This window comes from Pristis pectinata, chromosome 15, assembly GCF_009764475.1.
Source record: "Pristis pectinata isolate sPriPec2 chromosome 15, sPriPec2.1.pri, whole genome shotgun sequence".
NCBI lineage: Eukaryota > Metazoa > Chordata > Chondrichthyes > Rhinopristiformes > Pristidae > Pristis > Pristis pectinata.
Window position 1 is genome coordinate 22,307,695 of NC_067419.1, and position 27,565 is coordinate 22,335,259.

Consider the following 27,565-nt stretch of genomic DNA (forward strand, 5'->3'; position numbering starts at 1 on the left):
CTTCAGAGCTGTACTATATTCTCATATATTGCCACCAAGGAGTTGTTTTAGTTCAAGCTCATTAACTAATCGATCCCTTGGGAAAATGCAGGGGAGAACTCTGATCTTGCTGATATTTTCCACCAATGTTTGTGCAACTGCACTTCCTAAAAGGAATAAAGGTAAGAGCAGTGGGGCATAATAAAAAGGATGATTTCATTAAGAAAAGGATCTGTAAAAAGTTATTTGTATGTAACGTGAATATATTGAAGAGCCTTGTTTGCGCTTAGGGTTTGAAGTTATTGGGAATGGAATTTGGCTTGGCTGTGAGCACAAAGCAAGCAATAGCAAATTGGCAATCTACTTTTCATCTGCCGAGCATCAGTTAGAATTTAAACCACATCACTAATGTCTTATTGTTTGTTTCGTTTCACCAACCAAGATAAATTTCATATGATGAGGGCTAGCTACAGCGTTTCTGTGAGATCGTTCATGCGTGTGAACAAATTAGTACCTTCTTGTTTGACTTTATGCTGGTGCATTACTGTGCACGTGTCTCACCTCTCGGTGGCTGTTGCTTCTGTGTTAGTGTGCATAGGTTATCTTCTTGTGTGCTGGTGTCCACATCAGCTACTTTGTGTTTATGCTGACATGCATATTTGTGTGTCCATCTGTGTGCGTGTCTCTCTCTCCCTCTCTCTCTCTGTTGTGTTAAATGTGTATCTCCATTTGTCTATATCTGTCACTATTTGTGTTAAATTCTGTCTGTGTTTGTATTGAGTTCTCTGTGTCCTTAACTACCTGCATATTTGTGCAGTGGTGTAAAACAGTGATGTTGAGTCAGCTGCCATTTTAACATTTCTCCCAGTTTTTATTTCCATTGAAGTTCAAGTAAATCATTTTAGGAAAGAGTGACCTATCAAATCTTTGAATAGACTTCAATTCGAGGGCAATGGATGTTTGTTTCTTAAGATTAATTGTTTGTTTAATGAACTAGACAGAGCATATCAGGAGTTATCTATCAGTTCAAGAATATTTTAAAAGCAAGAAGGGGTTGTAATAATCATTCTGCTGTCTGCTCTGCGCGTGGAAGTAAGCCAATAAAACATGGGTGTCCATGAGTTTATAAACTACTTTCTGTGCTAAAATGGGTCTACAATGTCACATTAAATCATTTGTTAAGTATAAGATAGATAAAACAGTCTTCTTCAGAATCCTTTCAAGATACAGCAGCCACTGTTTCTGTTTCATCATCGTTGATCAGGTGAAGGGGTTCATCAACTTTCTTCAACATGGCTCTAAGATTAATAGCAAGATCATTTGCTGGCAAGCAGGTAGTTGTGTTACACATACATTAGCAGCCTCAGAGAATATGCTGTAGGCATTTGCACACAGACACCCGTGTTTATTTTTCTTGGTGACCTACTATGTTTCCAGGCGAAGATGACAAGCATGTGACAGTGAATCATTGCTCCAGTGGGCCTAGGATCACAGTCTGGAACTCTGGCACTGCTTCCTGAAACAGCTGTGAAAAGAAGCTTGTGTAACTTTAATCCTTCACCGGCACATGGAAATTTTAGTGATCTTTAAGAAAAAATACTGAATAGGACTTCTACCTTTACTCCCTATCCCTTAAACTGTAACTTCATCAATTGTTCCGGTGTTTTGAAATGATATGAACTGCTGCTGTCCTCTGTAAATAAATAGTTTCTGGAAACACATAATAGTGCGCGATCCTATTCCAAGAATTCTTGAGAGAAACATATGCTGGTGAATTGTCTGCCAGATTGGTGTCCGTGTTATTGTGTGGAGAGCCCATTGCTGTCTCCTTTCCACCAAGTGCAAAAGCTTGGGGCAAACAGGAATGTGAGTGGGAAGGCAGCAGAATTTAATGGGTGGGTTTCAAGTGAATCCTGCCAGTCAGCTACTCAGCTGGTACCATTGGAAAGTGGCAACTGGCTGATGGGGAAGGAAGAAAATGGGTGCCCCAGAGTTCACTTACCAGCATCAAAAGGACGTTCAACGTGGTGGATCACGGAAAGAAGGACTGTGTAAAAGTTCATTATCGTACAGTGGAGTTTATCATGGGGCTCAAAGGAGCACGTCTACTCTCAAGAACCTACTAAGGACTGTTTCCTTGCTGCTTTACTGATAAGATAAGATAAGGTATCTTTATTAGTCACGTGTACCTCGAAACACACAGTGAAATGCGTCTTTTGCATAGAGTGTTCTGGGGCAACCCACAAGTGTCGCCACGCTTCCGGCGCCAACATAACATGCCCACAACTTCCTAACCCGTACATCTTTGGAATGTGGGAGGAAACCGGAGCACCTAGAGGAAACCCATGCGGACGTGGGGAGAACATACAAACTCCTTACAGACAGTGGCCGGAATTGAACCCGGGTTGCTGGTGCTGTAATAGCGTTATGCTAACCGCTACACCACCGTGCCACTCTCAAGTTTATCTGAGGAATAAGTCTGAGATAAGATCTCAGCTCTGGAGGGAATTAAAATTCCACACAGTCTTATACATTATGGAATCCCAATGTTCTTCTTTTAATGAGCCAGTAGCTTTACATTTGCATTTCAGCTGAAACAGGGCAATAAAAGAATGTTGTCATTATTCATTCCATTCTCAACATTAGATTTAAGTAAACACAATGATGCTGGAGGAACTCAGCAGGTCAGGCAGCATCCGTGGAGAAAAGCAGGTAGTTAACGTTTTGGGTCAGGACCATTCTTCAGGACTCAAGACAGGAAAATGGGGAAGCCCAATATATAGGAGGGAAAAGCAGAGCAGTGATAGGTGGTCAAAAGACGGGAGGCGGGGTGGGCACATGGTGGTGATAGGAAGATGCAGGAGAGAGATAGTGATAGGCAGATGTGGGGGAGGAGGGGAGAGCAGATCCACCAGAGGATGGGTCAAAGGTAAGGAGAAACAAAGGGGGTAGAAAAAAGAGAGAGGGGCTAAGAAAGGGAAGAAAAGAAAAGGCATGGTTGGGGGGGGGGTTGTGTGGAGGGGAAGGGGTGTAGGGATTACTTAAAGTGGGAGAATTCAATGTTCATGCCGTTAGGCTGCAAGGTTCCAAGATGGAAAATGAGGTGCTGTTCCTCCAATTTGCACTTGGAATTCTCCTCCACTGCCAGGTAGGTACAATAACAACTTATAAAAGACAGTTGGACAGGTACATGGATGGGAAAGGTTTAGAAGGTTATGGGCCAAATGCTGGCAAATGGGATGGGCTTTGATGGAGCATCTTGGTCGGCATGGCCCAGTTGGGCTGAAGGGCCTGTTTCTGTGCTGTACGACTCTGTGACTCTTTGCACAAACACTGCTGTGCAATCTGCTATGGTGGGAGTTCTTAAAGCAGATTTTCCCTTGAGTGATGGCTGGTGAAGGGAGTGGGCACCACGGTTATCCAGCAGAGCCCAGGACAGAGATTGTTTTGGTTTGTTATGGTTTGGAAAATCCCACAAAGAAAGAGAAACAATTTAACTTTAGGTGGAAAATTCTGGAACCACTTAAGATGAATTAAGACTTTGCTTAACAATCAAACTCACTGACAGAAGCTCAGATGGATATGAGCTAATTAACATATTGGAAAGAGGTGCACTTCTGTTTGAGGCCACGCCACTTCTCAGTCATGCTAGAATATTGCAGCGTGCCATTAATCACACATTGCATACCAAACAATGCATTCCCTACGCAGTACACAACCTAGAGTCCTCTGTGCTTAAACAAGCAATTTGCATGGAAAATCACATTGTAGTTAACTAAATGTGCCTTGCCTGCAAGGAAATTGCTGATTCCATTCAGTAATTGTTTTTCAGATTTAAAAGCTTATGCGTAATGCATAAAAACATGGTGCTCTGTGAATTTCTAGCCCACTGTTCTTCCATTGCATCAATTAATTTCCTTCATGAATAAATATAGCATGTGTATTCTATTGCAAAGAGCACTGCAGGTAATAATCACACTGGAAGAAGCATGTCCTGACATCAATTTGTTTCCACTTTGTACCTGTGACCATTTGCTGTATATGGTACAAAAAAGCAACAAGTTATCTTTGTTATGTCCTGCCCAAACAGTGGAAAGTTCTTTATAATGACCCAGACTCTTGCTAAAATAATGGCCAGTCTAATAATGCTCTCTTAGATGTTCATCAACTACAAATGTGGATATTTGTACAGTTGTTTTAATATTTTCTTCTGACATAGAAGTAGGTCATTGTGCTAATCAAGCCCATGCTGGCTCACCGAGCAATCCCATCAAACACATTCCCCACTTGTTTCCTTGTAACCTACTCCATTAAATATACAAATCTCAAAATTTCTATACAAGTTGTGCTAGTTCACCATAAATTGAACAGGGGTTTGCTGCCTGTCTCATTATTAGAAATAATGGCATGCATATCTCTTAAAATGTAGCTACTATAATCGTCATTGCCACATGACTGTACTGGAGGCCAGACAGAAGCACGACTTATATAATTATAAATCACTTATCAGGTTCAGCAACAGCAGTTGGGCCAGAAGCATCACAACTGGCACAGTGAGCACTTACAGCAATTAAGAACAGTGTTTGCTCTATTTATTGTCATTCCTTGGTGGCAGAAGAGACTCTTATATCATCAGACCGGTGTTCTCTTAAACTTGAAAATCAGGATCATCATCGATTCTGTACTTTATTCCCATGAGGCTGTCTATATGTCTCACTGGGAAAATTAACAAACAATGAATCTAAATGAAGGATAGATTATAATTCTTTATTTGTTCAGATATCTTTTAAAAGAGAACCTATTGATCATTTGAATTTTTAATCGCAAATAACTACAGTGTAGGAGAGGCGCTTTGAATACCAGTCAATATTATAAGGAACACAGGAAAGCAATAGCAAGACAGGTATGCAAATCTGAACTACGTCTACATCTTAATCACTTTGATATCTGTCCCTTGATATGTTTTCCTTAGTTTTGAATGTTTTATAAATGAAGTAAATACGTTAGCAATGTTACCATGATGATATATTTTGAATGGATTTTAAATGGATCGTTTGTTAAAACTAATATGTGAAGTTAGCTTTGTCACACTTATGCTCAACTGTAACAATGTCCCTTATTTGCAAAGTTTTAGCAAGGTGATCCAAAAGAAATCAGGTCAAATTGCAGAATAACAGAAGATCATGCGCTGTATCTGCAAGGATTTGAAAGTTTTTGTTGTTGAACAAAGATTAGCTAATGGTTGCAATACACAAAAAGTGCTGGAAGAACTCAACAGGTCAGCCAGCATCCGTGGAGGGAAATAAACAGTCGACGTTTCAGGCCAAGACCCTTCATCGGGACTGGAAAGGAAGAAGGCAGAAGCCAGAATAAGAAAGTAGGGGGAGGGGGAGGAGCACATGCTGGAGAGCAGCCGAGATCACAGAAGGGGAGCAGTGAGAGAGGGTTTCACAGAACTCCTGTCAAAGTGGAAAGCAGCCGAGATAATGGCTGTACTTTTCACAAACCATTGCTTTGCCTGAGGTGGAATTACAATTGGACAGAAGCAGAAGATTATGGACTAAATTTCAAACACTGAGATTGGCACATCGATTGGCGAACCTTGGAGTGTGTATTGCCAATTACACTATTACAGGAAATTCCAGGCTGTGCTTCAGGTTTTGGATTAACCTTTTCCATTCAGTTTATGATCTCTGATACACTTCTTCGAGATCCCTTTTTCCTCCTACCTTGCAACATTCTTAGTCTGAAGAGTCACTAGCCTCATGAACACTGACCAGTGGCCCGTGGGCTGCCCAGTGGATTAAGTCCTTCCAGTAGGTTTCTCCTTTGGAATGACAGAAGCTCAGATGGATATGAGCTATTTAGCGTATATTGGAAAGAGGTGCACTTCTGTTTGAGGCCATGCCACTTCTCATTCATGCTAGAATATTGCAGCGTGCCATCGATCACGCATTGCATACTGAATAATGCAGGCACGGTAGTGTAGCAGTTAGCGTAATGCTATTACAGTGCCAGCGACCCAGGTTCAACTCCGGTCACTGTCTGTGAGCAGTATGTACGTTCTCCCCGTGTCTGTGGGTTTCCTCTGGGTGCTCCGGTTTCCTCCCACATTCCAAAGACGTACGGGTTAGGAAGTTGTGGGCATGCTATGTTGGCGCTGGAAGAGTGGTGACACTTGTGGGCTGCCCCCAGAACATTCTATTGCAAAAGATGCATTTCACTGTGTGTTTCAATGTGTATGTGACTAATAAAGAAATCTCATCTCATCTCATAATGCAACACTTGTGCAGTTCACAACCTGGAGTCCTCTGTGCCATTTGCATGTTTATCTCAGATATATGGTGGCCCTAGTCGTACAGCACTGGGACTGCTGGACACAGCCTGTGCACACACACAGCACAGACACCTGACTTTGTGATTCTGCAGATCAGTTCAATGCTTAAGGTCTCCTGCTAAGGGAATAAAGCCATTTAGAGTATGGTTGGGTGGAAGGAATTTTTGATATTCATACTTTATAAAATGCTTCCATGGTTTTTAAAATATTTTTATTATAAATCTTTAAGACTGATTTGGGACAGTGGGCAACGTGATCTGCCAGAGACCCAATGGGATGAACATTGAGTTTTCCAAATTTAGGTAACCCTCCCCTCCAGTGGGTTGTTTCCCCCTCCCCCTCCCTTTTCCTCCTCTCTCTCTCTCTCTCCTTCAGATCCTGCTCTGGTCCTCCCATTTTTGCCCCCTTTCCCTCAACCCCATCCCCCAAGCCCCCCATCACCCATCTTCATCCCCTTCCCCCCCTTGGTCCCATCCACCCACCACACACATAGTTCACCCCCAGGCTCCCCCCCCCCCCCACCCCTTCCCGCTCCCCTTCCCCTTCCCTTATCTGGTTCTGGTTCCATCTGCCTTTCACCTCTCCCCTAATGGTTCCCATTACCACCTAAATAATCAGAGTCCAGCACTGGTAGCCCATTGTGTCCCTGCTTATCTCCCTCCTGCAGCTGTCTCCAAACTTCTCACCCCCCTCTCCCCCCACCTTGCTCCATCTGCCTCTCAATATCTTTCCTCTCTCTCTCTCTTTGTCTATCATTCACCAGCCAGTGTCTCCCAACACCAGCCCCGCTCCCCTCCCCTATCTGGCACAACCTGCCAGTCATCTTACACCCCTCTGCAGTCTACCAATCACCCTGGACTCCTGCCTCTCCCTTCTCCTCTTTATACTGGCCATCTTGCCTCTCCACTCTCAGTCCTGACGCAGGGTCTCAACCTGAAACTTCGACAATTCCTTACCTCCCACAGATGCTGCTCGACCTGCTGAGTTCCTCCAGCAGATTGTTTGTTGCTCCAGATTCCAGCCTCTACGGTCTCTTGTGTCTCGTGACTAAACATGAATTGGAAGCTGTAGTGAGAATCTGGGCAGGTACTCATTTTCTCTTTGTTGACTTGCAAAATGGGTGTGATATGTCATGAAACCAATGTATATGGTAAATTCCAGTGGACTCACTGCACAAGGTGGTAGGCAGGCAGGGAGCACACCATTCACAGTACCTAGAGGGCTCAGGAAATAATGCAAACTATAAAACATCGTAAAAGACTCCCATGCAGGGGGCTGGCGATGCAGTGACTAACTGCAAAATGTTCCCTTGCCCCACCTGCACTGCATGTCTATGTCATGTCCTCACACAATGTGATTGTTTGCTCTCTGCATGTTAAACTTACCCATATCTTACCCAGAGTACACATTTACAGTTGAAAACTGACATCTTCTAAGGGCTCCATACGTCAATGCAGTGTAACACCAAGCTTGCTCACATGCCTGCAATGGACTCCATTAATGGCAAAATCCTTAACAGTGTTGATATACAGCGGGATCTTGGGGTCCAAGTCCATAGCTCCCTGAAAATGGCTGCACAAGTTGATAGGGTGGTTAAGTAGGTGTATGGCATGCTTGTCTTTATTAGTCAAGGCATTGAGTTCAAGAGTCAGGAACTTATTTGCAGCTTTATAGAACTCTGGTTAGGCTGCACCTGGAGTATTGCAATCAATTCTGGTCGCCCCGTTACAGGAAGGATGTAGAGACTTTGGAGAGGGTGCAGAAGAGGTTAACCAGGATGCTGCCTGGATTAGAGGGCATGTGCTATAAGGAGAGGTTGGACAAACTTGGGTTGTATACTCTGGAGCGGCGGAGGCTGAGGGGTGATCTGAAAGAGGTTTATATGGTTATGAGAGGAATAGACAAAGTAGACAGCTGGTATCTTTCTCCCAGGGTCAAAATGTCTAAAACTAGAGGGCATGCATTTAAGGTGAGAGGGGGCAAGTTCAAAGGAGATGTGCGGGACAAGTTTTTAACACAGAGAGTGGTGGGTGCCTGGAATGCGCTGCCAGGGGTGATAGTGGAGGCAAATATGATTGAAGTGTTTAAGAGACTCAGAAACTTTTCCCAGGCGAAACAGCAATTTCTTTCAACTTACTGCTCACAATACACTCACCTCTGTACCAGGGAGACCATACTCGATTGCAGAGCATTTATAATCAAGTGTGAACCTGACTTTTGGTCATCTGTCATCCCATTCCCACTTTGATCACCTGAACTCGGCAGCTTAGTTTGTTCCATGGAAGCAAAACTTAAGTTCAAAGAACTGAACGTTGCCTTTCATCTGGGCACACAGCAACTATAGTGAGTTTCAAATAACAATGCCACTGTTCCCATGACCCCTGCTCTAGACCCATTCTGTTTCTTGTTCCATCACCACTCCCTTTTGCCTGTACCACCATAATTCTTGCCACTTAATCTCCCCTTCTTTTCAGTTTATCAGACTTTTGTTTTATTCTTTCTTTCCCTCCACCATTTCCCTGTGTTTCTCTATCTCCAACATTTCCACTTCAGCTGAAAGGCCATTCGACCATTACAGTCGTTTGACTTCTTTCTTCACAGACGCTGCCTGTTTGTTTGTAACTTTACAGAATTTACTGTCTTTATTTTAGCATCCATATTAGTTTATGACTTGTATCTTTCCTGTTGGAAGTGTGCATGTGCATCATTGACCTTGTGTCTTAGCTCATCACATTGGACCTAAAATCAATCCTGGGTGGCCATTACATGCTGATGTCTGATACTGCATCATTACACAGGGAAGGCACATCACTCTGCTCATTTTCTCCTAGAGTCATTAACCATTGCTTTCAGCTCAAGATGTGGTAACATCCTAAATTTATGCTAACATAGACCGCAGTTATATTACTTAAGGGCATGGACTTACATGACATAACATAGGTGTTTGGAATTTGATATTGTCGCTTAATATACAGCTATGTTTCTTAATGATTTACTGTGGATGCTTCCTGTTTGTAGTGATTGTGAATTAATCATGTGCCATATTGGCATTTTCATATTGATTGCCTTCTGGGCTATTCTGCTGTTGAAAATTGATTAAGCTTGAATGAGAGACTACTGGAGACTTTCCAGTAAGAAATGCAGAACAGGATTTCATTTCAAAAAATATTTATCCATTACCATTTGGTCAAAAGTTGATTTACAATCAGCACTTCACTGACTACTATGGTTCATAATGACACTTATGACAATTATGGTTCATAATGGTACTTCGTGAAAGTTATTTACTTGATCTACTTTAAGCTGCTTGCAAGTGTTGCATTTTCAGCATTTCATAAAAAATGTTTTTTATTATTGAAAGCTCATGATAAATGGTGATATCTCACGCACTGCAAGCTTCTTCCAGTTGACTTTTCGCCACGTTTAACTGACTGATCAGCTCTGAGAGGCTTCACTGTTGATTTTGGTAATTTCTTTGCCTAATGGGCATCATTTTCCAGAAGGAGCCATTGTGTAATACGAGTGTGGTTGCCAGCTTTTGAGTCATTTGATATTTTAAGGGAACTAGGACAAGGTTTGCACTATTGCAGAACTGAGGTCAGTTAATGTATTGCACTTACTCACTGAATCATGACAGGAATCCAGGATATACATCTAATGCTTTACTTTTAATGATTAAACAAGGAGGGGTGGAGAGACCTCCTGGCTGAGGAGACTCCTTTGGGTCAGAGAGCTTTTGAAAATAGGCCTTCTCTTTGGAGATCTGTCATGTTAAATCACAAACAACAGATAATTGCATTTGTACAGAATATTTTAAGTAGTAAAATATCCTAAAGGACTTCACAGGATTGTGTACCACACCTGGAAGATTAGAGCCACTTCTGGTGGGTTGGTTCTGCTGGTGAGACAGGAGTACTCAGGCATATTGATGTAGGAATCTGGAATATTTCTAGGCATCTGCATAGGTTTTGAAGCTTGAGAATGAGAGTAGTTCACTTAACTTGCATTGTTAGGGGTAGGAATAGAGAGGGTTAGTAACTAGTAAAATAGGATGTAGCTTATGTTGATGTGGTAACAGGGAACCACTGATAAGGTTCAACAATAGAGAGATGGGATGTAGCTGTAGTTGCACCAGGCTATCATTGTAGGGGTGAACGAGAAAGGCAACATGGAGTTGGTGTCCAAACAATGGGTGATTTATAGAAACCGGTGCACACCAGGAGACCAGACAAAGCCGATCTACCCAAACACAATTTTGGAGCAGCTTTATACACTTCTCCGCATATGTGATCACACAGAAAACTTAATTAACTAAGTTTTGATTGTTACAACTCTTCGTATACATCATTACACAGAAGGCTTAATTAACAGTAAAACTAAGTTTTGATTGCAGAATAAAACACTAATTATCCGTGTCTAACTTAGTTAACAGCAAATCTAAGTTTCAGCCACAATAATAGTGGCGTGCTGTAACATAATCAGCAAGCTTCTGTATCCTGGTGCAGTTACAGCTGCATCCCATCTCTCTATTGTTGAACCTTATCAGTGGTTCCCTGTTACCACATCAGTACAAGCTACATCTTATTTTACGTTATTAACCCTCTCTATTCCTACCCCTACAACACCTTGTCAAAAGGTATATTTGGGTTTGGCCATTAATTCGAGTTGCCTGTGTTGAGCTGAGGATCCTAATGGTCTGTTGCTGGAGGGTGGGCTCAGTGGTGTGAAAGGAATAGGTTCAATTGTTATAAGCAACTGGCTGAGAAGCATTTGTTCATAGAATGGGCAATTCTACCACGACTGTCTTCCTGAAGCCAAAACACTCAACCGTGTCACAAAGAAACTACATCCACCTGGGATTGTTGTGGTGACAAGAGGTTTAGAAATCACTGGAGTTCAAGAGGCACAGGTCTGTGAATCATATATGTTTGTTTTAGTCTCACAGGGAAGAGTCGATGTTGGAAGTCAGGATATGTGTCACCAGGCTCAAGTCAATGTTCATGATGCATGCACTACACAAATGGGTAATCCTGATGTTGTACAGCATTGTAAAACAATTCTGTTCTCTCCTGGTCTTTATTTCTGTTGAATTCAGGGGAAAAAATAGAAATAATATTGCATAAAAGCAAAATTACTCCCAAGTGTTGAAGGGTCTGCACTAACAGAAGAATTAAAAACCTGGAGAATATTCTGCACCCAGCTGTGAAGGGAGATGAGTTACGTACATACTTAAAATGAAACTTTAGGGAAGATTAATGATCTCACAATTTATTGCAATTAGCCAAGGCATCAACAAAGGGAGTGCTGTTGAGATCAAAGATGTTTCTAACAATCTGTCAGAAATTTAGATCAGATTCTGCAAAGTGAAATATCTTGTTGTTATGCCACAACATAAGTTATGACTGCTGAAAGATTCACTACAATATAGTGGGCTGACCTTGAGCATTTTACAGGAGATTATAGAAAGCATTCCTTTATACTCTAAACTCCATATCATCCAAGCTTGCTGCCTCTAATTAATAACAACATCATTACTGGGCAGCTGGTTGAGAGCAATTTTGGCAGTGAGAAGTGCTGGACTACAGCCTAGTAAAGGTAAAAGTGATGTGAATTTCAATTTGAAATGTTTCATTGTGACAGTACTGCTCAATTAATCCTAGAATGCAAACATTTCTTCTGTCCCATTTATTGTCTATTGTTGGTTTAAGAACATATTTATCTGATTAGTCAAATAACATAATTCTGAGGTGGTCTTATGAAGCCTATTCCCCAGCCTCAACAATGGCCAGCCCTTCCTCTACCCTGCTCTTCCCCCCATTAACTGCAACCTACTCAAGGTCAGTCATAGAGCCATGGAAATAGTTCAGCCATTGAGTCTGCTCTGATCATCAAGCACCCATTTACACTAATACTACGCTAGTTCCCCTTTTCTTATTCTCCCCACATGTTCATCAGCTACCCCCAGATTCTACCGTTTGCCTACACGCTGTCAATTTACAGTGTGCAATTAACCTCCATGCATGCCATTGGGATGTGGGAGGAAACTAAGAACCTGGAGAAACCTACGGAGAGAACAGGAAGTTCCTCCATCACAGTAAAGCAAGTGGAGGAAGGGCCTCTCTGTGCACTGAATGCTGAGGGTTCAGTATACAGCTTCTCTGACAATTCCAGCACTGCATCCTCTAATCCAGCAGTCAGAGACAATATCATTAGTTGAATCTTAATTCTCAAAAATGTATAGCTTTGTCAGAAGTTAATCTGCAATCTGAACTTGAACAAATCTGCCATTGCTATAGATTGGAAACAAAATGATGTGTGGAAGTCAATTCAGTCTATAAAGTGGATTTTTAATATATTACACCACCTACCTCCATGTTAATGATCGTTAGATGTGTAACTACAGGTGGCCGGGTTTTGCAGGCCTTGAGAAACCCAACAGGTGCAAGCAGGTAAGAAAGGGTGAATTTGCTGGGCTAGTATAGCTTAAGGATCAAATGCATTTTGTTCAAGCCAACAATCTACGCAGTAATCACCCTGCTCCTGGCCTTCTGTTTGCTTTTAACCCTGACCCTCGTCCTCGGGCACCATTGGAATACCAGCAGACATCTTGACCATTGTCAGAGAACCAGAATGTCTACAATAAGGAACCCCATCACCCTCCTTCACCACCCAATCACCATAAGATAGCACTTATCGGTAACTAGGATTCCCTGACCTCCAATTGCTTAACCTCCGACCTTGCTCCCTGACCACCATCCCCAGGATCAGGAGTGCCCCCACCACCATCCCTAATTGATCTCTTTCTTGCTCTAAATGTATCTTCTAACTCACATGAATTTTGGCCTATTAAAAAGCAGGCTTTCTACCTAGGGACTCCATCTTGTTAATCAGTCCTTACTTGGTAGGAACCCATTTAAATGAGGCCTGTGTTAAATTCCACAGGAGATTTATTCTTTTCAACTTTACAACAGCATTTCCATTGAAATTAATGGAATCAAACCTGCAGTGCCATCTATTCATCAGTAATAAAATAATTTTCAATGCATCGTTCTCCAGTGTACTTGAAGTCTATATTCATTTTTAAAGGCTGCTATTTCCATTTCTAAGTAAATGCCAATGGGTTCATAATGCATTTTTTCCTGACGATGAATACATGGATTATATTTAGTGTCATTTAACATTATCCAACAAAATGTCATTCAAACAAGACACACCCATGGATATGGTCTGATAGGTGACTAAATAGTGAAAAACAGCAGCTTCACTTAGTGGTGCTTCTGGCAAACAAATGCTGTTCCAGTTTCTGGCTTCTGGTGAAAGGAAATTCTTTCTATTTAATGAACTGGTTTTGTTGGCTGCAGGATAATGCATTCAGTAACTGTTTTCATCCCTGATGTTCCCAACTCCATGGCTTTAATGAAGCAGGATTATGAAAAAGAGCAAGACTAGAAAAGACCCTGGTTGCAAATCTCTGTCAGGGCCACTCCCACACACACTACTTTTTACTTACACATTCAGGATTTGTAGATGTCATGGCAAGATTGACATTTAATGGCCATCCTAATTGCCCCCTGAATTCAATAACTTAGAGGGCAGTTAAGAGCCAACAATGTTGGTGGGTCTGGAGTCACGTAGAGGCCAGAGCAGGGAAGAGTAACATTTCCTTCTCTGAAGGGCATTAGTGAATGAGACAGAGAACTCCTGCAGGCACTCTATTCTTTTTTTTTCAGCCTGGTACCTAATACCAGACCTTGAAAAGCACAGTATGGGGCATGAAACTGATTTCACTACCCCATTACCACCACAATCCAGTCACTTCTGGCCAAACATAATGCTGTAGATTTATTCTGCATTATCTTCCCAAAAATGTAACTGTGAGCGCTCATGGGATGCCCAAAGCCTCATTCAAATCCATCTGCATCTCATGAGCAGACAGAGCTTTTATTCCATTATGCTTTAAGTATGTGTTTCTAATTACCTGACCCATTATATCTGCTCCAGATACCATGGGAGCCAATGCGACTCTTTAAACATGTGACAGTCTGCCTGTTCCAATCCCAGAGGTATGTGTCAGGGTGGTTGAAAAGGAACGGACACTGACATTGTGGATGCTGGAAATCTGAAATCAGTTGGGAAATAGGATTATTGCTTCCATGTATAGATGGCAATACCTGTGAAATTTCAGTGGTCCTGTTAACCCATCAGCCTTCTGCTAGTTAATAACACGCTTCGCCAGTGTTCCTTGCCCTCTCCCACCAGTCCACCCAGGATCTCCCTTTGATCACCTTTTCCATTCCGCCCCCCCCCCCCACCCCTCCTCGCTACCTCGACTCATTACCTGCCCCTACCTGGTTCCATCTGCCCCTCACCCACATGTTTATCCTGCTGGGTTTCTCCCCCCGAGGTTAACCTTTCCTATCCCCTCTCACATCTGGTTCCATCTGTCCATCATCCCTTCCGTATCTAGCTCCACCTATCACCTACCAGCCCCTGCCTCTACCCTTCTCCCTCCCCTCTCCACCTGGCTCCACCTGCTTATTGTTTCTTCTTATGTTTCCACCTATCACCTACCAGCCTCTGTACTGGATATATTTGCTCTACACTCTCAGTCCTGGTGCAGGGTCATGACCTGAAACATCAGTCATCCCTTCACCTCCACAAATGCTGCTTGATCCATTGAGTTCCTCCAGCAGTTTGTTTAGTGCTCCAGATTCCAGCATCTGCAGTCTCTTGTGTCTCCTGCATAATGTATGTTGGCTTCCATTCCAGCAAAAAGTTAATTTTAAAATGCTCAACCTTGTTTTCATCTGAACCTAGTCTCTCCACAGATTTTCCTCTCTCTCTCTGACTGTCTTCAACCCTTCAAACCACCGAGGTCCCTGCAGTCCTTTTATTCAATTGAATTCTTTCAAGTCAGGGGTAAATCTAATCCAGCTACAGTCCTATCTGTCCAGTCTCAGTCATCAACAGCTCAATGTAAGGTGTCTTCAGCAGTGCTATCAGAACAGTCATTACCTGCTCATTAAGGGCACAGTCACTTGGTTCCAGACCTCACTAGAGCTTAAGTCTAAACATGGACATAAGAGCTGATTTCTAGAGGTGAGGAGAGAGTGCCTGCCCTTGACATCAATGGGAATATTTGACCCTTCCTCCATTGTTGCTGGGTGTAAACTTCGGAACTCCCTGCTCTACTATCTTCACTTTAAGGACGGAAGCAATTCAAGAAGCGACCATCACCTTCCCAAGGGCGTTAAGGGGTGCTCAACAAATGCAGACCTTCCAGCAATGCTCTCATACTGTAAGTGAACAAAAAATAAACACTGGGTTTAGGAATATGCCAGACTATCACACCTGGCTAATGCACGATTTGGTTATATCTGCTGGAAGTGGTACAATTCATTCAGGAATGAAATAATTACTTGAATCTGTACTTCATCAATGAGCCCCGTATCAGCTGGTGCATGAGATGAGGACAAGATTTCTCTTCCCTTCACTTCCACTCAACTCATCAATTAGAGCTAATCCCGGGCAAAGAACATTCATGAGAATGAGAACTGATTGAGTCAGGGACAGAGCCTGCTGCATTCAGGCCCCTGAAGCTGTCATCCAGGGATGATGGATAGGTGCTTGAAACGCTGGCCCTGAACTTGCTGATAGTGCTTTGCTGCCATTGCTTGGTGCTGAGGTTGTGCTCTTGTCAGGTTCAGAAACAAATGGCTGATTTTGCAGGCTAAACGCATCTAGTGCCTGTTCAGTAAGGCTTTTAGACACTTAAATACATAAAACAAACACAAATAATTTTTTAAAAGTTGTAACTTATTTATTTTTACCCTGCTTCCTTACAGCCATAACTTTTCCATTCCATTGAATGGGCTTGCAAATCATGTGACTGTTCGAACAAACACGATGCTGCAGGGTCAGACAGCATCTGTGGAGGGAAATATATGGCTGACGTTTTGGGTCGAGACCCTTCATCTGGACCAGATTTCAAGCCGGGGAAGGGTCTCGACCCGAAATGTTAAGATAAGATATCTTTATTAGTCACATGTACATCGAAACACACCGTGAAATGCATCTTTTGCGTAGAGTGTTCTGGGGGCAGCCCACAAGTGTCACCACGCTTCCGGCACCAACGTAGCATGCCCACAACTTCCTAACCTGTACGCCTTTTGGAATGTGGGAGGAAACCGGAGCACCCGGAGGAAACCCACACAGACACAGAGAGAATGTACAAACTCCTTACAGGCAGTGGCCGGAATTGAACCCGGGTCGCTGGTGCTGTAATAGCGTTATGCTAACCACTACACTTCCCTCCACAGATGCTGCCTGACCCAATGTGTTCCTCCAGCATCTTGTTTGTTGCTCCAGATTCCAGGCATATGCATTCTCTTGTGTCTCCATGTGGCTGTTCTAACCTGGTACTGTTTCTGTGGGCAGATTCTGCAGCACAAGTACCAGGCAAGTTCATGTGGAGATAACCACGCAACGCAGCCAGGAAACCACTGGAATGATTCACCTTCCCATAGGAGAATGGAGGCTTGAACTTGCTGATGAGACTTGTGGCACTTGCCAGAACTTTCCAATAATGAGCATGGGCCCAGGGTATCCTCACCTGCAGATGCCTGACCTAATCCCCCTCCCTAATCCCTGATCACACTGAGGGCAAGGATCACACTGATTAATCGCTGCCAGGTTCTGCTTTTCTTACTGGTGAGGCTGCCCCAGTATGTAGGTGAGACCTGAAGTTCAGTTTCAGAATGGCTTTGGACCTTTCTGCGCAGTTGCCTCTGGATCCACAAAGAAGCTCAGTCTAATTTTCACCCCTAACATTCTTCAGATCAACACTGTCCAAAGCACCAGTTAGGAAATACCAGTCTCTGTTTAGTTGCTGCTTTGCCAAGTTATGATATGTGTGACAGAGGTTGTTGAAGGTTGGATGGAAATGAAACAATGTGTATATTGTAGTCTTTCCTTTTTCTCCAATTTCCCCCCTTTCCTGAAGTCATCAATTTCTTGCTGCAGATTGGCTTCACATGTGCCAACTTTCCTCATCTGCCTCACTCAAATGGCTGCTTGCTATGCATGAAAATAGGATGGTGTGTATCATCAGTTTATTTGCCAAATGCTGATGAGACCTCATCTGACACTCCCCACAGGGCCAATAGGTTCCAATCAAGAGAAAAAATGCTCACCACACTGATCTAAGATGCTGAGGCTAACCGTAATATTTCAAATACCAGGAACAGCTTGTCTACACAGACTTCTTGGCCTGATCCATATAACCAGCTGGGTAGTTAAGAGAGTGCATGAATGTATTTAGTCTGTGCACATATACATGCTGATAAATAACAGAAGATACCACAAATATGGAAAATATATAGAATAAGCACACCTTTGGTCAGATCTTAAATACTTCTAGATTACTTTTCTGGAATTTTAATGAGTGAAAGCAGATGTTGGTATGTAAGGCACGAGATGATTTCCTTCAGATATCACTTCTCGTGTTAACTGCAGACAGATGCCAAGATAGACCTGCGTAAACACAGCTTCAACCTTCAAAGTAAAACACAGACAACTTATAGAATATATTTAACACTAAAATGTTGCAAATTATATACATTTAAGGCACAGTTGTAGGTATTTCAGCCTAATGTATCCATGCTGAACTAAGTTTATCCCCGTTTGCCAGTCTTTGGTCTGGAGGCTTCTAAGTTATGGCCTTCAAGTGTTCATCCAGTTACTAATGTGGTGAGAATTTCTGTCTCCTCCACCCTTTCGTAGAGTTAGCTCCAGAATCCCACTTGTCAGTTCCTGAGCAAAAATATATCATCAACTCCCCTCTAATTATTCTGCACTTATATTTATGCTCTCTAGTTACAAGAACACAAGAAAATAGGGGCAGGAGTAGGCCACTCAGCCTCTCAAGTCTATCCTGCCATTTGATATGATCATGGTTGATCTGCCCTCAGCCTCAACTCCTCAGTTGAGAATAAGGCCAGTTATCCATAGCCTTCAATTCCCCAATATTTCAAGAAGTGATCTACCTATTCTTTGAATACCTCCAGTGACCTTGCCTCCACAAACCTCTGGGTAGAGAATTAAAGACATTCACTACCCTCTGTGAGAAGACACATCTACACACATCTGCCTCACTTTAATATAATCTCTGTTAAGGAAAATAGATCATTCCTGTTCATCTTGTCTAGGGCCCTCACAATGTTAAATACCTCAATCAATTTTCCTTCAGTGACCTTTGTTCCAAAGCAAACAACCCTAGCCTAGCCTGTATCTCCTCATAACGATAATTTTCCAGCCCTGGCAACTCTGCATCCTCTCCAGTGCTCTGCTATAGAGTGGTGTTCAGAACTGTACTCAGTCCTTTAGCTGTGGGATAATCAGTGTTTTATACAGCTCAGGTATGACTTTCTTCCTCTGATATTTTATGCTTTGGGCCAATAGTGGTAACCACCTGACCTAGCTGTCCTGTTACCTTCAGTGTGCTATTACCCCCACCCCCCCCCCCCCCCCAGGATCCCTCTGTTCCCTTAGTTTTCTATTATTTATCATTTGTTCCCTTGATTGTTTGCTGTTCCCAGGCGTATTATTGTTTGCTATCTTCCAATTTTTGCTTTATCCTTCCTTGTATGTTCCTCAATATCCATATCATGGAAAAAAGGAACATATACATCAGGATAAAGCAAATGTCCCTGGACAGAATTCCATTTTCCATGCTTGTGCTCTCTAAACACTGATTTATTTTTGCAGCTTCAAACTTTCTTCCTCACCATCAACCACAAAACCAATTTTGATATCATTGGTTAACTTCCTAATTGTGGCCCCCAAGTTAAAATCATTTATATATGGCATGAAAAGCAAAAAAACCTAGCTCTGAGTCTTATGGAACCTTAGCGCATACAGTTCTCCAGTGACTACAACTCCCAACAACAATTATCATTTGATTTTTTTCCACCTGTGCTGATTTTTAATCTAATTTGTCAATTTCACTAGGATTTTACTCTCTTGATCAATCTGTCATGTGCAACTTGGTCAAACACACTACTATAATCCATGTATATATTACATCAATAAACCTTGTTATTCTCTCAGAAACTGGGTTATGCTAGTTAGTCTGAATCTTCTCTTAACAAATCCATGCTGACTGTCCTTGATTAATCTGTACCATTCTAAACACTGATTTATGCAATTCCTTAGAACTTTTTCCAGTTTTTTCTTCCAGCAAGTTTCCCACAACTGATATTGAACTTACTGGCCTGTATTTATTCCATCTATCATTTTTTCCCCATTAAACAATGATACCACTTAAGGAACTATCAAGTCCCCGAGCACATGGCTGTAGCCAAAGAGCAATGGAAAATGATCATCAGAGTCTTAGATACATCTATCCAGGCCCAAAGATATATTAAGATATCTTTATTAGTCACATGTACATCGAAACGCACAGTGAAATGCATTTTTTTTGCGAAGAGTGTTCTGGGGGGCAGCCCGCAAGTGTCGCCACGCTTCCAGCGCCAACATAGCATACCCACAACTTCCTAACCTGTACATCTTTGGAATGTGGGAAGAAACCAGAGCACCCGGAGGAAACCCATGCTACAGGGAGAACCACCTTTAAATGAAAATCAAAAAAAATTGCAGATGTAGGAAATCTGTAACAAGAACAGAAATGCTGGAAGAACTCAGCCAATCAGGCAGCATCTGTGGAAAGAGAAGTTTCAATATTTCAGGCCAGTGATTCTTCCTGATAACTTCCCCAGTTCTGAGGAAGGGTTGCTGACCCAAAACATTGACTGGTTTCTCTTTCCACAGATGCTGCCTGATTCACTGAGTTCTTTCTGTTTCTGCTTCAAAGGTTGGAAACACTGAGGTCAGACAAGGTCTGCAAACAGAGAAACAGGGTTAACGTTTAAGGTCAATGACCTTACATCAGAACTAGAAAAGAGAGAAAAACAAGCTGGTTTTAAGACCCTTTGTTTGCTTTCTTTCTCTCTAACTTCTCTCATTAAGCTATCAACCGGATGGCTTCATCAACAGCTTATCACGATAGTAACATTGACCTCATCCTATCAGAGATATTTTCTTCATCCTACCCATCCCTCCTATATCATCTCTGCAACTTAAAACCAACTTACTTTCTCTCTCTCCCAGTTCCAACGTAGACTCATCAACCTGAAATATTAACTCTGTTTCTCTTTCTATAGATACTGTCTGACCTGCTGAATGTTTCCAGCATTTTCTCTCTTATCCACTTTAAAAGACGCTTGGCCCTTAATATGTCTCTCTGTCTTTGTCACCTGTCTCTCGGTCTTTTTCATTTGCAAGACTTAACATTCCTATATCATCCCCTTCTATCATGAAAAGATACAAAGAATTCACTCAGAACTTTCCACATATCTTCCACTCCATGCTCATGTTACTATTTTTGTTTTTAAAAGGACCCACTCTTTCCTTTCTGATCCTCTTTACTTCATATATTTATAGAACACCTCAGCTATGACTTGCCTGTCAATACTTTTTTCATGCATCCTCCTTGTATTCCTAGTTTCATTTTTAATTTCAACCCGACACCTTTTACATTTCTGTAGACTTTCTGTGGTGTTGAGCTCTCGACATCTTTTATTTTTTTTGCTTTGTCTGGCTGTAAATGTTCCTCAGTATCGATGAGGTTCAGAATTGGAACCTGTCCCTTTCCTTAAATGGGAATATATTTGTTCTGGATTTCTTTGAATGCTTCCACTGCTCCTGCACTAGTTTATGTTTAAACAGTTCATTGTAGTTCACTTTTACTGAATTATACCACAGCCTGATACAATTGGCATTACTTCAATTTAGAAGTTTTATGTAAATCCTGCATCCCACTGTGACAGTTCTGGCTGTTCTTTTCACTCTCAAATGCTGGCAAAATCAGCTCATCTTGGACCTATTTCTGCATTTTAAAATGGAGCTTTATCCTGAGGCAAAACCATTAAACTTATCACCCACAATGGCTCTGTACACACATAAGAGAAGCCACTATAAACTAAAACAGTGAGCAACGATGGTACGCTTTAGAAGTTGGCTATGAGATAAACACTGATACAAAAATGTTCATGTAGGGGAAATCTTTGACATGATGCACATTATCTGACAGGGCAAGATGAGTAACTCATAGAGTGTGATGCTTACGGGCAGGATACAATGGTTTATTCACGTGTCGGCTTAGTCTCTTTCATAAATCTCATTCTGCACCCCCTTCCACTTATTAAAAATTTTTATTCTCAATGTTAATGTGCAGTTGATAGCTTATCAATGTGTGTGAATTTGTAATTATTTTATTCTCATTGACAACATTTCCTTTTCCTTTCCTCCTTCTAGTTCTCTTCCCATCTGCACAGAGGTTAAAAAGAAATCTAGATTGCGACATTCCAATTAATCCTGTGTTCCAGAGGTCACAGAAGGACGTGGAGCTGCTGTATGAGGTTTCTCTCTCTCTCTGTCTTTCTCCCATGCTCCTTCACTTGTTTTTATGATGTTGTTGAATGCTTACTTAATTTGATTAGGAAGAAACCAAATTAAAGTGCTTGGCAGTCAAAGCTCCCCAATACAAACAGTCACGTATCACTTCAGAACAGTGTACTTTTTTGACTTTCTGGCTGAAGACAAACTGTATCACTTTTATAAGTTTTTAATGGTAATTCTGTGTAATTTTTTTTTGATTTGCAACTTGACAATAATAACTGCCATGGGGACTGAAGTACAATATTGTGCAAAAACCTTTGGACAGCTGTAACATTTGCAATGTTCTGGATTAACACAATGCCCTGCCATATCATGAATAGACTGTTCCAAATCAACAAGGTGCTGTACATTCTCCACTAGATCGCTGCTGTGTTGTACTGCACAGTGTGCCAAATAATTTTGGACCAGTATGATGTTTTGCAGTATAAGAATAACAATTCAAAGTAAAAAAAAATTATATACAAAAGGAAACCACGTAGCCAGATGCCTCTGCGTGGATGAAACAAACCCAAAGGGGGTTATTTGTATTCATCAAAGAGCGTTTAAAACAAAATAAAATCCTCATTAGCTTCAGTGATGAGTATAACTACAGAATAACAACTAGTGCCTTTAACATAGAACAAGTTTCCAAGAGAGTAATCAGAAAATAAAAGCTCGAGGTGAATCAGTTGATGATCGAATAAACCAGAATAAGAAGCAAAACTGCCTTATTCTGTTAGGTGTAAATACCCCAATGCCAGAAAAATATCCAGACATATCTCAGTCTTCAACACGGACTCCCAGGGCACACCAAAGATGCATATAAAAAGGCAGAATATATAGAATCATTGTAAGCCCTCAAAAACTATGCAGAAGCAAATGGATCATCCAACACTGGGCAGTGATTTGTAAAGGGAATCAGAATCAGAATCCAGTTTGTTATCACTGACTTATGGAAATTTGTTGTTTTGCGGCAACAGTACAGTACAAGACATAAAGACATAAAAATCACTATAAGTTACAAAAATAAATAAATCGTGCAAAAGAGGAATAATGAGGTAGTGTTCAGGGGTTCATGGACCATTCAGAAATCTGATGGCGGAAGGGAAGAAGCTAACCCTGAAACGTTGAGTGTGGGTCTTCAGACTCCTGTACCTCCTCCCTGATGGTAGTAGCGAGAAGGGGGCATGTCCTGGGTGCTGAGGGTCCTTAATGATGGATGCCGCCTTCTTGAGGCACTGCCCCTTGAAGATGTCCTCGATGGTGGGGAGGAGTGTGCCCGTGATGGAGCCTCTGCAGCCTCTTGCGATCCTGTGCATTGGAGCCTCCATACCAGGCAGTGATGCAACCAGTCAGAATGCTCTCCACCATACAGCTGTAGAAATTTGCAAGAGTCTTTGGTGATGTACCAAATTTCCGCAAACTCCTAATGAAGCTAAACATGTGGTGTTGGGTCCTGTTCTGCTCGAACCAGATCAGGGCCCCCTGAATAAATGATCACCAATTTGGTCAAAGAGATGTTTGGCAACGCCTTAGGGTGGTTTACACACAGGAGGAGCTAAAAGAGGACCTGCTCTGTTCCTGGGGGCCCAGGTCAGATCCAGTGCAGCATTCAGAGATGGGCATCAGACGGCACACTCCTCGTGACAGCCAGACACACTGCCACGGAGGAGAAAGTGGCCACAGTGGTGAGGGCAGTGGCATACAGAGTTACAGAAAGAGTCTTGGTCAGCCAGACACCAGGAGGAGGCTCATGCGAACTGGAGGGTGGGATATAGTTACCTCTTCCTCACTCACCATTAGAAGACCCCCGTAGGAGATGGCTAGTGTTATCAGTCCTCCAGGGATGAGAAGCCGCACACCATGGGGAAATACCAAAAGAACTTTCACGATCTCTCAAGATATGTAAAGTGAGCTGAACCTCACTAAAAGTACTTGCCTGGAAATAGCATTTCACACAGATTTGGCGTACTAAATAGTTGCTACTTTTTGCCCGATCCTCAAATCTGATGTCACCGCCCCCCCAAAAAAAAATCACAAGATTGAGACATCTGTCCTTTAAAAATTTATTATTGTGTTTTCTCCCTTTAAGGAATGTTAACAGTTGACCTGCGCAACTGGGCTAACAGCTGCCAACTTATTACAGGAATTAGGTCCATGGTATTAAAGAGCTCTCTCCGTCAGGGTGCCATGGAGATGAGAGAAACAGAATTGTGGGGGAATTGTGACAAAAGATGGGGATCATGTAAAACAGGGGGGGACGGGTAAGGGGGAGTGTGTAACAGTGGCCTGGTTTACATGGAGCAGGTTGTTCTCACCTCCTTTTCACAGGTTTGTTTGCACCTTGGCTAGCCACCAGCTGAGGCTTCAGTGAACTGAGGACATCAGTGCATGGATTCCATGCTCGATGTTGCAGAGAAGAGATTTAATGTACATTATAATGATGGGGGAGGAGGGGTTGGGGAGGTTTATAAAACATAAAACCAGTGCCAGAGCAGAAAGACTTCACCAGGCATGCTTCACTACCATCAGTGTGCTGTATTCCTTGAATTATTCAGAGTTAAGTACAAAGTTGTAGGTATTAATCTTCTGATTTAATTTCTCTCAATAAGTAATTAATGCAGACTGTGCACATTGATGACATCATCATGTGCATTGAAATAAAACTGGGAAATGACAGCAGTGTTCGGGAATGTTGCCAAGTCATTTTCCTGATAGACAGTACTTCAACAGGAAGTGGGCACAGACGTATGAAGTCTATGTATAAAATGCATCTTTGTGGATAAAGAAAAACAGGAGCAAATGGATTCAATCTGTAAACAACTATCCATCTGCACACTCCAGCCCACCCTCTCTTACACCATCCTCCACCCTTATTCTTCCACTAATACTCTCCCCCCCTTCACACAGAGATCAAGCCTCCAAAGGTAGAGTTACTCGTGGTCTTTGATCTCCTCTATTTGGGCCAAGACAGTGAGGACAAGATAAGTGGGGGAAGGGGGTGGGGAGGCGCTGGCAAGTACAGCAGCTCACCAGGCTGGAGGAGATATCCTCCTCCTCCTCCTCATAGGCAGAGGAGACGAGGGCCACACCACCTCATGAGGAAGGGCTATGAACAATATGCCAGACAAACCCACTGACAATGTTTCATTGTGCTCACTTCATCCCCTTTCATTTAAACAACAATATATCTCATTCCCGTTTTTACTGATGCGTCAGGTGTTTTGGCAGCTGGGTTACAAGTGCAACTATGTTGTGTTTTGTCTTTTCAGGCTCTTGAGATAGGTCACCTGTCCCTCCTTCAGCAGGAAACAAAAGAGGGGTAGCAGGAGGAAACACTGGGGGGAGAGGAGCAAGAGAGGGATGATGGTGGTATGACCACAATGCATCACTGCACTCTACACCCCAGGCTCAGAACCTGGCGCCACAAAGGATGAGCAGATTGACATAGAGTGACTGTCGAGCTACGGACGAGGCCGCTGCAAGGCTATCTGCTTCGCGACAGTTTCACCCCGATTCTGCTCGAGGCCTGGTCTTTGCCACATGGACACCGCTTGAAGGTGTGAAAGAACCACAACGTGCCAACAGGGAGCAGCTTGGTCACCTCACTGAGAAGCCAGGGGTCACCTGTGAGCCGATTGCAGTTCCCAATGGATGTTACTCAGGAGCGGCTCGTGGTTCCTGAGGAGCAAAGGGGCGCTATAATGCGCAGCTAGCTGTTCTTCAAGAAGGCGAGATGCTGAGTGTCAGCAGACTGCTCTCCTGGATGCCATCCGTAGCAGCAGAAATATGGCAAGAGAGATCTTGTCTTTCTTCTGCTGGAGCAGAGACCCCCACCCCCACCACACCACCAAATCCCACCTCTCTTCACTGCAAGCAGACTCCTGCAAAGGGCTGACCCTGAGGAGAGGGACAGCAGGGATTAGACACCTGTGACTGGTGCCTGTCGACTGCCTCGGCTCCGGGTCTGGAAGTTGGAACAATGGTGGAACAGTCCATGGGGATCAAAGTCCACCCAGTCCCCTGAGAGGCTGCCTGGTGTGCTGGCTCAGGACAAAGATGACCCCCGCACCCCCCCCCCGCAAGTTCACCTCCCACCTGGGCCTTCCAGGCAGCACGCTCACCCATGCGCACAGTCAGACTTCACTTGGACTTTGGCTGCGATCTTGAAGCCAGTCGATCTAAGTCAAGAACCTCTGAGCCATCTGGAACAAATGTGCAGACTCAGAGTGAAAGGAGCAGGCTCCCAGCAGCCAGGGGGCAACATAGAATGTTGAGACCCAAGGTTGTCAGCTGGGAAAGTCATTAAAGTGTGTGACTTCTCAGGACAAATATCAGATTTTATATGTATCAGTTGATATCTCCTTGCTATAAAAAGATATTAGTCCTGTTCAAATGCAGCCTCATTTTGGACAAGTAGCATCCTTCAATCTGCAGGGATGGACCAGAGTTATGAGGCAGCTGCTGGTACTGTTGCATCCCCTCAACCACATGGGTTACTAATGTCATGTGTGTCATGTGAACATGCTCAAACATAACCTTGGTAATGGCGTGTTGAGTGATGCTTTCTCCTCAAAAATTACAGCCTCATTGTGGCCCATCACTTGGTAATGATATAATTAGACTCATGCCACATTTGCCATGTTTCTTTGGCATTGACTGTGAGCAGCCTCCAGTGGGGGCGAGTACTATCTGATGATTCCAATCCCTACTTGCTCTGCTCTTACAATATTTATCATGGCCTCCACTGAGGTAGGGACTCTGATGAGAGACAAAGAAATATGACACTGTGCTCTTGGTGCTTCTCTTTGGACAGAGGATTGGAAGTGACAGGGATAGGTGAGAGAGCATTAGTGAAAAGTGATTGCTTGTGAAACAGGGCAGGACAGTACAATGGTCAAGTTGTGTCAGATTCAGTGTTTCTGCCACCATCAATGATGGATCAGGGACTTGTTCATTGAGGAGTGATATTCAGTGTAGGTGGACATGCACGGCGGGAGTTTATGTATCATCTGTGCTCTTTCAGCTATTATGTTGGCATCAAAGTTTGGCTTGTGGAAAGGCACACTTCATTTCCTTTGGGGGGTCTATGATATGGTAGGCTCATTTTGAAAATTGTTTCTGCAGATGGAAATCCCTTTGGTCCATGCAGACAATGCCTCCCTCCTCAGATCCTCTGGGAGATGACACTGTGAATGCATAACTATGACTTCTTGCTAGTAGCTCTCCTTGTTCTCCTGGTCTTCCTGCTGCAGCTGCTTCAGGCTCTGCCTCATGTCCTTCAAGCTCCAGGTGTGTGTGCTGCTCTTCCTCTATCACTGCAGGCTGTCTTCAGGTTGTTCAAAATGCAGCACACAATGATGAAGTCTTTGCACTCGTTGGCATATACGGTAGGGCAACTTCATAGTGATTTAGGCAATAGTATCTCATTTTTAGAAGACCAATAATCCTTCTACCTGCATGTCTCTTATTGTAGAGGAACGTTGATGTTATGGTAGGAGCCTGATTTGGAGTGAGGAACCATGGAATGTAGGGTAGCCGTTGTCTGCAAGGATTCTCCATTGGCTACTCAAACTGTCCGGCACTGCAGTTGAGAATGAAGGAGTCATGTTTTCTTCCCAGAAACACTGCATTCACCACGAGGAAGCTCTTTGCACGGTACACAATGACCTATACAATAAAGGAGAGGAAAACTTTCCTGTTCACAAATAGGCCCGTGTTATTGATGGAAGCCCTAATGAGCACATGGGTGCA

General features: G+C 42.9%; 1 protein-coding gene across 1 annotated transcript in view; it reads left to right on the forward strand.

The window, feature by feature from the left end:
- Positions 1–27,565, forward strand: part of LOC127578457 (protein FAM180A-like) — a 33,091-nt gene continuing 5,526 nt past the window's right edge. The window contains exons 1-2 of the mRNA XM_052030494.1: positions 1–161; positions 21,689–21,792. Of these exons, the coding sequence (XP_051886454.1) occupies positions 86–161; positions 21,689–21,792 (180 nt within the window). The 5' untranslated portion in view covers positions 1–85. The remainder of the gene's footprint in view (positions 162–21,688; positions 21,793–27,565) is intronic.